The 12,348-nt window shown below is 43.0% G+C and overlaps 1 protein-coding gene across 1 annotated transcript in view; it reads left to right on the top strand.

The window, feature by feature from the left end:
• Positions 1–263: 263 nt before the first annotated feature.
• Positions 264–12,348, top strand: part of fgf14 (fibroblast growth factor 14) — a 93,032-nt gene continuing 80,947 nt past the window's right edge. The window contains exon 1 of the mRNA XM_070837801.1: positions 264–471. Coding sequence (XP_070693902.1) covers positions 264–471 — 208 coding nt within the window. The remainder of the gene's footprint in view (positions 472–12,348) is intronic.

Here is a 12,348-nt window from a genome sequence, read left to right as displayed (position 1 = left end):
AACTAATAGGCAATGATTTTCTCCTCGGAAATCCACCGTGTTTTACTGTTTTCACGTTAGTTGTGTTTGTTTACTGGCGGCCCGTCTCCTCCCGGTGCGACACATGCAATTTACAGAGTATATTTTCTATTATCGACTAGTTGAGGAGGCAACCTTTATACGCCAGAAGAAGAAAACACACCATTATAACGAAGTCTGACAGATGCTGAATATTTTTGCCACGTGAATGAAAACGCACAGGACTTGGATATACCTATTTTTCTATGATACAATTGGTAGCCTTGTCCTGGAGAACTGATCCAATTGTGTTATTATGCAACCGCAAGGATCTCATCTATATCTGGGTGTTTAAGCCACTGGATTGCTCTTCGCCCAAATCAATGTGGTTTCTTTGGAACATTTTCAGCAAAGGAACGCATATGCTGCAGTGTCTTTGTGGCAAGAGTCTTAAGAAAAACAAGAATCCAAGTGGTAAGCTCATCACCGTTATACCTACTCCTCCGTTTCGCTGCGAGCCGACTTTGTGCGTGCGTGCGTGCGTGTGTGTGTGTATATGTGTGTGCGAGACAGTGTGTGTGTGTGTGTGGATCTGCGTTATTCGTTTGTTTGTTGTAATGGTGATAGATCTGCAATCATATTTATGCAGCGAGTGGATCATGCAGAGGCGCTGGGAGGGGGAACAACTTATTCTGTGCAGCTACTATCGGCGAGCCCAGGTTTGGGGACGCGCAGCGCACAGAGACACAAAAAAAGCCCCCCCTGCATCACCACGGCACCGTGATCTCCTAACTTTTTAAATAGCGCTCACACACACACACACACACGCACACACACACGGGCTAGATCTGTTTTATTTTTTCTGTGGATCAAATCCACGCACAGTTATTCTGTCCAACGTGATTTCCCCCTAACCAGATTATTCCATCCTCGGGTTTACTGCAGCAGCATTTCCCCCCCCCACCCTCTGCAACACCACTTCACGATTAAATGGGCTACTCGCTGTGTTTTCAGCGAGCCAGCCGGAGGAGACAGACTATTCTTTCATGTCTCTCTCTCTCTCTCTCTCGGCTGTTGCAGGCCAGTGTTCATCATGCGGGCCTGGCGAAATATGATTTCTTACGAGCACTTGAGTTGATTTTTGTGTCGAAGCAGAGCCAGGGCAGCCGAGGTGCCGACAGGGAGGCACGGAGAAAAGGAATTGGGCTCCACTGCACTAATGCAAATCCTGCACTTGAGCAGCCGACATTCAGATTCTGGACTTTTTGTGGAAGAGCAATGCGCATAAAGCCCTGCCAGTTATTACTTCCACGGTGTGGCCAATCAAATGCAACATTAGAGCTTGAGTGTGCATTGAATGATTATTTCAACAGGCTGTTGAGGGGTATGAGAGAAAAGCCCCAGGTGAACAGCATGTAGTGCGGGCTACTTGTTACCTCATGTAGTGGGTTTGAAGATGATGTGCTCAGCAGCAGTACAGTTCCTCGACACTGCAACTGCAGTATAGTAGATCATCATCATACTGTAGCCGGACTGTTTTTGCCTTGCTGACACTGCAGGAGCGAAGACAAAAACAGTGTCTACTATCAGCCACAAGCGCGGTCTGTTTTTATACCATTCTGTTAGGTTAGCTTAGGCTGCTTTTTACAGGTCAGATTAGTGCCAAGCCAGGGTTGGCCTCTGTTTGTGCCCCTCACGGTTTTCTAGTTTAACACTGATGTTAAATCAGATTTGAGTCCCAGAGCTAGAGTCAATTAGCTGCTTTCCTCGAAGACCAGCAAGGCCTGCAAGCTAAACTTTGGAGAAAACCTCGCAGGTGGTTTGAAAACGCTGAAAACGGCACTAATTTTGTTGGCGTTTCTAGATTCTCCCAGGACTCTCCTAAACATCGTGCGGGGACAAAATCGTTCAGAGGGCAACACAATAAAGATGATTTAAACTGTTCTCCCAAGGTGCAAATGCAACTGCTGGCCAAGAACACATCGAAGCAGGAAGTGGCATAACGCCTTGCTCAAATAAGCGCTTCCAAACAGGAATAATTTATCAATATGTTGCATTTCTTCTGCCAAGAACCGATTTTCTTGAAACTTGGTGGAAAGGTGTGACGGGCCAAGGAAGAGCCCATTAAACTTTGGAGCAGATCTGGATCAGACTCATGAACAAGCAATTAATGGTTAGTCAGGACTACTTTGAGCTTCAAGTTTATATTTATATTCTATTTACACAGTATTTGTATGTTTTATTTAGTATAAAATGCTTTCATGCACATTTCTGGTATAAAGATGATGTCATTTCCTGCGGCCATCTTTGTTTGCTTTGAGGGGCAGCATGGCACCCGTGGATATCAAACAAATTTGGCATGCGTCAAAATATTGTCTCTTTGTGCAGCAAAGGGAAGTTTTTTGTTGTTGTTGTTATTGAAAGGACTCTAAATAAGCTGGACGTATCTCAAACAGCGGTAAGTGTTGTCACACGTGGCTTGTTTGGCTCACATTTATCTTGATAGCACGGTTATGTGAATTTGTCTGTGCAAAGGTTTGAAATGTAAAAATGCTGATTACATGAAAGGCACAATCTGGGGCTAAGCCTCAGCTCTTAGGGGGGATAAGTGACTGATTACTGCCCAGTGGAAAAGAAACAGCAGGACACTAACTTCCCTAAGTGGAGCTCAACACCTTCCAGCCCATCGATCAAAGCTTAGACTCACCGTCAGGTGTCTGAGATTTGAAGCCATGTGCCGCTCAAAGTGAGAGTGGCCCACATTTACCCTGTGGAGGAGGCTCATTGTTGAATTATCATAAACTGGTGGAGTGGGCTAAATTGTCAGGGTTTGTGCCGAAGCAGCAGATAGAGCCAGTAGTTTACTGGGAAATGAAGTAGGCCAAGATGCAGACTGTGTCAGTGGGGTGCAGTACTGTTTCCTATGACTAAAAACTGCTAACTCATTGAATGTACGCTGGCAGACGAATCACACAACACATTTGTTGCAGCCACAGAGGTGCCTTAAACAACCTTAGGGAGGATTTTCTAGTACCTTTGTCATAGAAGGACAGAGAATCCTCTTTGTGGCCCTCTGTCAGCAGAGGCAGGTGTAAAGTGCTATAGTGCCTGAGCTGCAAAGGCCTAGATATAGTGCTCCAGCTCTTTGGCTGTATTTTTAGAAGCACAACATAACTGAGAGAACACAGAGAGGCTAAGCCAACCGGATTGTATCAATAAGACTGTCAGTCTGTGTCAACATAGAAGCATCTGTTGTGTAATGCCGATATTGTCATCTGTATCTCTTTCCACGCACAAAAACTAGAGACAAACTTTGTGTTCATCAGCAGAGCATCTGAAGAGGCTAAAAGTGTTGATTCCTAAAGCTCCCTCTGCTCCAGCAGATGGCACTTTGCTTCTTGCCTATCGTGGGTTAATATTTACCTGAGGGGGTGAGATCTTCTGGGGTTTTAATATGTGTCTGCGTGTAGAGATCGTTATCTGTGAGTGTGTATGTGTATGTTTTAGTACCCTAAACTGTTGTCATGGTAGACGCTGTGAAACATGGTGTCATAAAAGTTAGATCAAGCTTGGAGTTGTTTGCCCGTTCATTTTCCGGCCTTTCCGATTTGTCTGCTTCCCTTTCGTTTTCACTCACATTGTGAAATTTCCATTCAATCTGCAGAAAGGAGGAAGTCAATCTTCGCTCTGTTGTTTCAGACTAAGTAGTGATGCTTTAGTCTCAGCTGTTTTGATGAGGTTGATATGCGTGGAGTATTTCTTGAAAGAGACTTCTTGGTTTTATGTGGGAGCCATGTTACAGTGTTCCTGCGTGCCTTAGTGTGTAGTGCATGGCACTGACATTATATGTTTTATATAACGTATCAGCTCCGTTTGGATCCATCTACTCTGTAGAAGCTGTCACTTTCAGTTCACGACACTCTGGATAAGATTCTGGTGCAAATGAATAAGCTGGGTCAACATAACTCACTTTTCTAGAGCGCATATGGAAAGCTGTCGTCATGCAGAGACTACACATTCACTTATGGCCTTTTAGCCTCTTAATGCCACCGACTTGTAAATAATATTTAAGCCATGTCTCTGTTTTCTAGTAATGCTTGTTTTATCTATGGTGGATTTGCCCTTAGTGTTGGTGGTCTGGTACATTGCTGGCCAACCCTTAACGTTCACTCTCATGTCCCAGCATGGGTACGTGTGTCTGAGTGAACATACTTCATTAAGTCAATTAAGTAATGGGCTAGCTGAGTGGAGGGGATGGAGATGCCTGCAGCCTATGTAGCGTTAGTGATTGTCCAGATGACCGCAGAGTTGTCGTGTTAAAACTAAAAGAACGTCATAGAAAGGATCGTATAGCTAAGATTAGTGACCGGGGTCTAATGAGGGCATTTGTCGGTAAACATCAGATAATAAAGTTACATCATGGACTGCCATGTGAAATAAAGGCAGACAACTGATGTGTGCTCACTGACATTTCTTGGGCTTTATGCTTTCCTAATGCTGTGAGCGTGGAGGACACACTGCCAGGTTACTGAAAGAGCAGAATCGCAGTAGATGTGTGAAGTCAGCAGGTGGTTTCCTCAGAGTAGCACTGCAGCGGCTCACTGACAGCAGAGTGACAGTACAAGTCTGTGACCTGTACTGTCACTCCCAGGCATCCACGTGAGGACGGCTCGTAGCGCATCAAGTGAAACTCAACTGTGTTGAGTCGGTGTGACAGCGTCAGGAAGCCGAACCGAAGCTTCTGCGCCGCGATGCTTCTGCTGTTGTTTGCTCCATGGGCACGCTGGAGCTTTAACCCTAAGATCTAGCTTGACCTCACACCCATGAATCTGTGACCCAAGATAATTTATTTGAGTCTCTAGTATGGCTAAACACACTGCCTAACGGAGGACTAGCTTGTACTAGTGCTAAAACTGAGATCTCAGAAAATGTGCTTTGATTTGACACCTAAACAAAAGGCACCTGTGTGGACAATGATTTTCCTGTGTTCACACAGACATGTGGCTATAAAGTGCAGTTGACAGGTTCATGACTAAACAACTGTGTCAGCATGTTGAATGACCCCTTGATGCACGTTCATACGTCTAGATGCTGTCTGCTGTCATATCAACTTTTCCCATGTGAGATATTCTTTATACTGTGCTCTGTGCTTTGCTGAGCAGAGACTCCCATAGTGTAATCTGAAATTACATATGCGTTTTAATAACTCAGATTATGCAGCCGGCGTCTCTCCTTTGTCTCATTCTCACCTCAGAGCAAGAGCAAAAGAATCTCAAATTCAGCTTTTTCCAAAATCCTACCTGTTTTGGATTTTCATACAGTGAAAAGATGCTTGATTCATTTATTCGTAACATACCCACACTGGTTTAATTTGTGGTAACAAAGAAACGGCGGTGTAATTAAAGGGGATGGGAAAGATTCAAACAAGAACTCCTACAATTAGAATAACAGCAGGGTTGGCTAAAAATATCCTCCTCCAACCACAGTGGCATGTTGCTAGGTTTCATACAGAAACATTGCAGTTAGTTTTGTAAATGGCAAAACTGCAGGAGCATTTCTGATAATGCATATGAGTTTTGCACGCTGTGGCCCTTCGCAGCTAGGATTTAACAGTCAACTAATGCCTGCACATTTAAAAGGCTAAAAACACTTTCACATCACTGAACCTTTTGTTTCTAAAAATAGCTGAATGCGCACACATCTTCACAATGCAACTGAGTACAGGAACAGGAGGTAAAAGTGTGTGGTTATAATAAGGGAAGATTATTTTGAACTTGGACTGTTTTTTTTTTTTTCTGCTCAAGGCGGTATAAAAACTTTGTGCTATGATTCCCGTTTTGCTTTTGTGATCATTTTGAAAAGCAAGCTGAAGTTGCATGTAACCGCTGCGGGTATGTCACAGGTCAACAAGAAACATTGTTCCACTCTCATCTTTTTTGGGGCGTGATGGCGGCAGCGGCATCATCGGTTTCCACAGTGAATTAATTTGGGCTGTGTCTGCCCTGCTCTTGAGAAATATGACCTGCAGGGGTGATGAGATTCAAGTTCCTGGCTGCCTTTCTGCCTCCCTCTGAGAGACAATCAAGTTTACATACAAATCAGCTCATACGAGAGGGCAAACGTGCATACAGCGCATGTAGAGAGAGGGAAGGAAAAAGAGAGCAAAGAAGAAGAGAGGAAGTGGGCTGGAGAAGGGCAGGATTAATGTCTATAGAAAATAAATCTGACTTTACATGGAGCATCTCCCAGGATGCTCTGGGTTCCTTCCCAGATGCTCCCGTTTGCAGCGTTGAGAGGAATGATGGGACATGTGGTTCTGCCTGAGGGTGACCCAGGCCACTGGATCTCCAGGCGGATGGTTTCCTCAAATTTAGGCCTGATGGGAGCTTAGTTGGAGGGGAGACGGCATGAAATGGAACAGATCTCATAGGTTAGGGGATGGCTATATATAGCTTATCTAAAACATTGCTGTTTACCATTTATATTTAGTTAGATGTTTATTAGTGTCGGCGTAAATGCAAAAATGAAAATCCACTGGTGCGGTTTGTATTGACGTCTTTTATTAAACATCTATGTCAAACGCTGGCACCGCTGAGTCACGTGATTTAAAAACTGCCAGAGTTAAAGGGACGGTGAATATTGGTGCTGCATTTATCAAGCTGCCAGTCGCATGACTCCATGTGAATGGTGTTGTTGGTCCGTTCCTGCTGGATGTGTAAATGATCAGCTGTTTGCCATCTCAACTTGTTTCTGCTTGTCACAAGTGTCCAGAAAATCTGTGAATGCAGCTCTAAACATTCAGTGCTTAAACGACAGGGAGTCCGTTTCAGCAGAGCAGCGTTGGCTTACATATCAGGCAGTAACAGCGTTTCTAAAAACAGGTGAAGCACAGATGGACTTGTGTTTCTGGCTAATGGTGCAAGGGAGGCTTCCCTTTATTGCAACTTGCACTTAGTAGATTAAAGACATCAGAGATAATATCGTTGTTTCGAATAAACAGTCGCGACCCAGGTAACCGTTTTAAAAGGTTACATCTCTTTTTGGTAGATCATCTAATGCTTCTGTCCTTTCCCAACAAAGATGACATTTCTGTTTCGCTGAAAATGTTGATGTATAACAAAACTCGCTTGAACGTAAGTAGGCGTAAGCAACACATCGAATACCCGGCATGTTTGTTGCAACCTCGTTAAAGGCCAAACAAATATCCTCAGAATGAACAGCAAGTGAGGATGTGAGTGAGCAGCGACTATCCGCTGATTGCTTTGTGATCCGAGTCACAGATGCAGTTTGCTACCTGCGGTGAGGGAACGTCATGCGGCTGACTGAGAATTACAATGCGATTACTCTGAATTCTGATTCAGCAAAATTTAGGCAGCTTTGTGGGGAAATGTTTCATATGTTTTTCTTTATCAGGCTGTCAACATGACGCATACAAATCATAATCAAAGTAGTCATGCTGAAAAACCTCTAACAAATGCTCCAAAGCAATTGATTTGATTGATTGATTTATTTATTTTTTATTTTTTCCATGGGGTCTCAGTGCAGATTTGCTTTTGTGGCTGTTTTGAGTTATGTTTGAAGTGGGATGAAATTGTCCATTTGTGAACGGGTGCTAACGCATTCTTGTCACATTTGAAGGAATAACTTCAGATGGTGTAATAAATAGTTTCTCAGTTGCCAGTTTTATGGATTTTGCTGTCTTCAATCATTCTGAGTCATTTGAGGTCAGTGAAATCTCTATTCTTCTTCTCTAATATGTTGACCATAGTCACTTTTTTTTTTTTTTTTTTAAAGTGTGTCACTGAGACCAATTGCTAATCTCAAGACGACCGGCTTTACAGTAAAACGACTTTAAAAACACATTTTTAGAGCAGCATGGTTGTGAAGACAAAAACGACTAACGACAAAAACAAGACTTGCCAGCGCAGCCCCTTTCATTGGCGGGACCATGTTGCTTCAGACACTGAAACAATGAAATACAATCTAGGAAGTCTAGTTTGACTAATGGATCTATGAATTTGAAGGCTTATCAGGTGCCAAAACATTAGCCAGCGTTTTTTGATACTCACACAGGATGTTAAGGCTGTGAAAAGAGCACTTACGTGTCTTTTTGCCGCGATGATGGTGATGTAAATATGCCGCTCATGGTGGTCTACCAGAAGGAGCTCTTGCACTTATTTGATGGACTACTGCAGACAGATACCTGGATTTGAAAATCACTGAGGAGGGATTTAACGGTCATTACTTGTATAGTATTTTTAAACACATTTATACACTTCTGCTCATTATGTGTATTAGAGTGTCTGCATGTAATATTTTGCCAATAATCTCCATTAAATCTTTAAATTTAACAAATTTTTAACAAGTTTTTTTTTTTTTTTTTTTATTCTTCAAATTACCATATGAGGTTAATTTCAAGGTTTTCCTGATTACACTGACCTCAGTTCTCAATAACTGGCTCAACTGAAGACAGACACAATTTTGGAAGCTCATTTTTTTTCCCCAGGAAATGGAGGCACATCTCAAAATAGTCATCACTGCAGGATAGTATAGCCTGTGCTTTTCCCCACTTGGTTTTCTGCCCTGTGTCTTATGGAGGCTCCATTAATCATCTTGTAATTTGGCTCATCCTCTGCCCTTAATAGTAGGAGCTGTGTGTCACATCCCCCACTTATGTGAGCGAAGGTGTGGCGTTGTGTGAGGAGCAGGGGTGTAACACACTCCGAGCAGGCTCTCTTTAACACATGACACATCTTCCAGGATCCCGGAGGACTGGACACATGGTAGCCGCTGTGATTTTCCTGGAGCTGCTGATCTCCTGTGCGCTGTGCTCTGATTCACAATAAAGTGACAAAGTGATGAGAGAGGGAGGGAGAGGGCGAGATGGAGATGAAGAGCAAGAGGACATAATGCATTTAGACGATGAGATTATTGATTTAGGTGACCAGAAGTTTGAATAGTTGTGCAGCAGAGTTGACACAGATACTTGGAGGCTCATCATCATTACCAAAAATGCATGTTGTTGATGTTAACACTGTGAATGCAGATGAGGACAGTTTAATGGGCTTTGTGGAGGGCTTTTGTTCACCACGATCGTCAACTACCGGTAACATACAATCTGCGTAATCAATAGTGATTTGACACCGCCGTGCATCGCTGCCGTCACACAGGGAGCATTGTTAAACCTCAGTCTTGTATTTTAATGCCTGTTGTGTGGGCAGCCTTGTTGAACGGGACAATGTGATTATACATTTACATACAAGGTTTTTGCCACTCACACACCCACTCAGGCTCACTCACTCACACACCGATAACGGCGAGCTAGCATGCAGGGTCCAAGACCGCAAGGACACTTTGATAATGTGGACAGGGGGCGGATCGAACCGCCATCCCTGTGATTGGCGGTCGACCTGCTCTTCCCCCTAACCGCAACCTTTTATGCCTTGCTAATTTGATAGAAACCAGAAGTTACGATATTGTGACATCACTTCCAGTGTGACTTTGTGTCCATTAGCAAGTGTTTTTTTTTTTTTTTTTTTTTGAGAGACAAAAAAAGGAATAAAACGTGCTCTCTAAGCGATGATATCCCATTTCTCGTTATTTGTGGCAGTTTTATGCTGTCACTATAAACAGTCAAACCTTAAAAACTTAACACAGCAGGTGGCAAGCTTTCCTCTTTGTTTGACATCAGTGACTCACCTACGAGAGAGAGAAGGAAATGTAGCCAGAATTGGTATTAAATTGGTACCAGTTCCTGACTCGGTGCAGTTGTTGCTACTATTAGCACTTGAATGTCATGAATATTTTTAGTGCTGTAGTCTTGTTTATCAGGTAGGCTGTACCTTATTGGAGTGAAACTAAATACCAAATAACTCTTTGCATTATTCTAGTAATGTCAAATTTGTATTGATATTTATACCAAACCTGCTGTTCTCCACTCTTGTGCACTCACTGTAGCCCTTCCCCTTCATTTGATGGCAACACCACTTAACCTCCGCCAGCAACCTCACTTCTAAATACTCCTCTCACCTACTGACATTTCCTCTTTAGATTGAAGGCTGACAGGATTATTGTGGAGATGTTTTTAAAGGGAGTATGACTCCTGCTGACGAGAACTATAATTTCAGCCGTACAAGTCAACATCACGCAATCTGAGAGGCTGCTAAGGTATGATTGTCTGCATGAGGGGCATTAAGTGGTCACCAGATATATTGACGAGGCTCACTGATGTGAAGTAAATAGCCAGATTTCAGGTATTTGCCACAGTCATGGATCACAGACAGTTCTTCATCATGGACAGTCAACATCCGGATCCACACAAGCTCACAAACTGACAAAATTCCCTTCAAAATGCCCCCAGAGAAATGATGACTATGACTGATGTCACACTAGTCCATGTTTTTAGATGTTTTATGGTTTTAACTCTGCCTCCTGTAGACTTGCTTCTGTAAACGGCTTAGCCTTTCATCCATTACCATTTGCTGTCTTACTCTTTGTCCCCTCACTCCATCTCCCTATTTTCTAATACCTTCTTTATCAAAGTAATAGTGTTACCAGAACCCCATGAGGAAGAGGTCTATTGTTGATTGTACATGTGGTCAGTGGTCATCGCATACAAGTGATCTCTTAGAACTGTTGTAACCTGCTTAAATCAGGAGATGATACTGGAGCAAGTGACACGAAAGGATCTCAGTGTGGTTCTGAATGATTGTTTTTGAGGATTGAATCATAGAAATTCAGTTCTGTGAATAAGACACACTGCGGGTGCCCAGGATGAGGACAGAAAACGCCATGCTTGACGGGGCTCGATAGAAATACAAATAAGTAAAATAAGTGGAAAACATACAGATGAGATGAAATAAATCCAATAGAAAGCAAACTGATACTGTAGAAAATTAATCTGACAAACCACTGAAGTGGATTATGAAAACCAAATAATGGCAGAAACACAACAGAGGTCGTGGTACCACGAGAAAGCAACATTCATGGCAATCATTAGTTTCTAGCAGTTTCTAACCCTGCTGATATTTTACGAGATGTTAAGGTAGAAAAATAACCAGCAGCTGAAGGGTGTACGGGCCGACGGCGCTGAGTGCGTCCCTGTGTTATCAGTAATAATTATCAGTCGACTAGGACTGGAATATGATGCAGTCACATTAGCATGTTGCTGTGGCACACGGCGAGGAGCTTGGGTCATGTTCCCTGTGGCTCCAGTGACAGGAATGTAGCGTCTTTAACCTTTATCAAACACACCAGACTGAACATACTGGCGTTAGTGTGTGTGTGTGTGTGTTTGTGTTATTGAGCCACAGTACGCGTTACTACAAATCCTACAGCCAGAGGCACGCTGCTAAAGCGATGGCTTGCTGCTGTACTGTTTTAGAGCAATGAGGGCTTGTGGAGAGAAGCACGGAGCGAGGTCGGCTGGGTCCGCTTCTTTCCTGTGCTGGAAGTACATTTTAATGATTTGATTATGATTGATTGCTGATATGATTTCATGACTCACTGTTGGCCTGTAGCTCATTTATTACTGTTGTCCATCATCTGAGTGTGTGCTCCCTACTGACGGGAGAAGTCTCGCTCTCTCTCTCTCGCTCTCTCTCTCTCTCTCCATAAATTATACTGTAAACTTGACATGCAAAGAGACAGCAAAAGGTCTGCACATGTGATTTTTACCTGTGGAGTGTAGATGGTGAGAACTATTTGAGAAAAGAGAAGCATTAAAAATAAAACTGAGTCTGTTTTCTTAGTTGCTGTTGCAGTTGTTCTGTTGGTTTTCCCTCAGGCTGTGACCTGCTCTGACACACTGTATTTTTTAGGCTTCCATAACAACATGGTTTGGGAGTGTGTTTAGTTCTCGGTATTGAAGTTTTATTTTAACTTAACGTTTTAATTTCTTTCCACAGGCTACAGTGAAGCATTGTCTCTACTTGTTGGCAGAACTGTTTTCTCTGAGTTGCCAGGTCTGTCTCAATGACCAGATTGCGGTCACTCAGTCTTTCAGTATCTTTGCTTCTAACCACTCATGGTAATCTGCCATTCAGCAGTGACTAATCAGTACTAGATGGCTTTGAATTTTAATTTTGCATTAGATGTCCAGTGGTTGGTAAACCTTTCTTTATCTTTGGCTATAGTTTGGTTGTTTGGTCACGTTCAGAAAGACTTAAGCTCCCCGAGCGTTTAGCGTCGGTCCAATCAAATACGTGAAAGCGCACATTCCTTTTAGATTATTTTTTTAATGCTATATTTCTACCGTTTACTTTGCAATCACTGTAATGAAAACGGAACGGACCTGCCCTCTCTCTCTCTCTCTCTCTCGTGCTTTCTAGAACAGTAAAATCCATCCTCACA

The sequence above is a fragment of the Pempheris klunzingeri genome, chromosome 10 (assembly GCF_042242105.1).
Source record: "Pempheris klunzingeri isolate RE-2024b chromosome 10, fPemKlu1.hap1, whole genome shotgun sequence".
Lineage (NCBI taxonomy): Eukaryota > Metazoa > Chordata > Actinopteri > Acropomatiformes > Pempheridae > Pempheris > Pempheris klunzingeri.
This window is presented reverse-complemented; position numbering and strand designations above follow the sequence as displayed.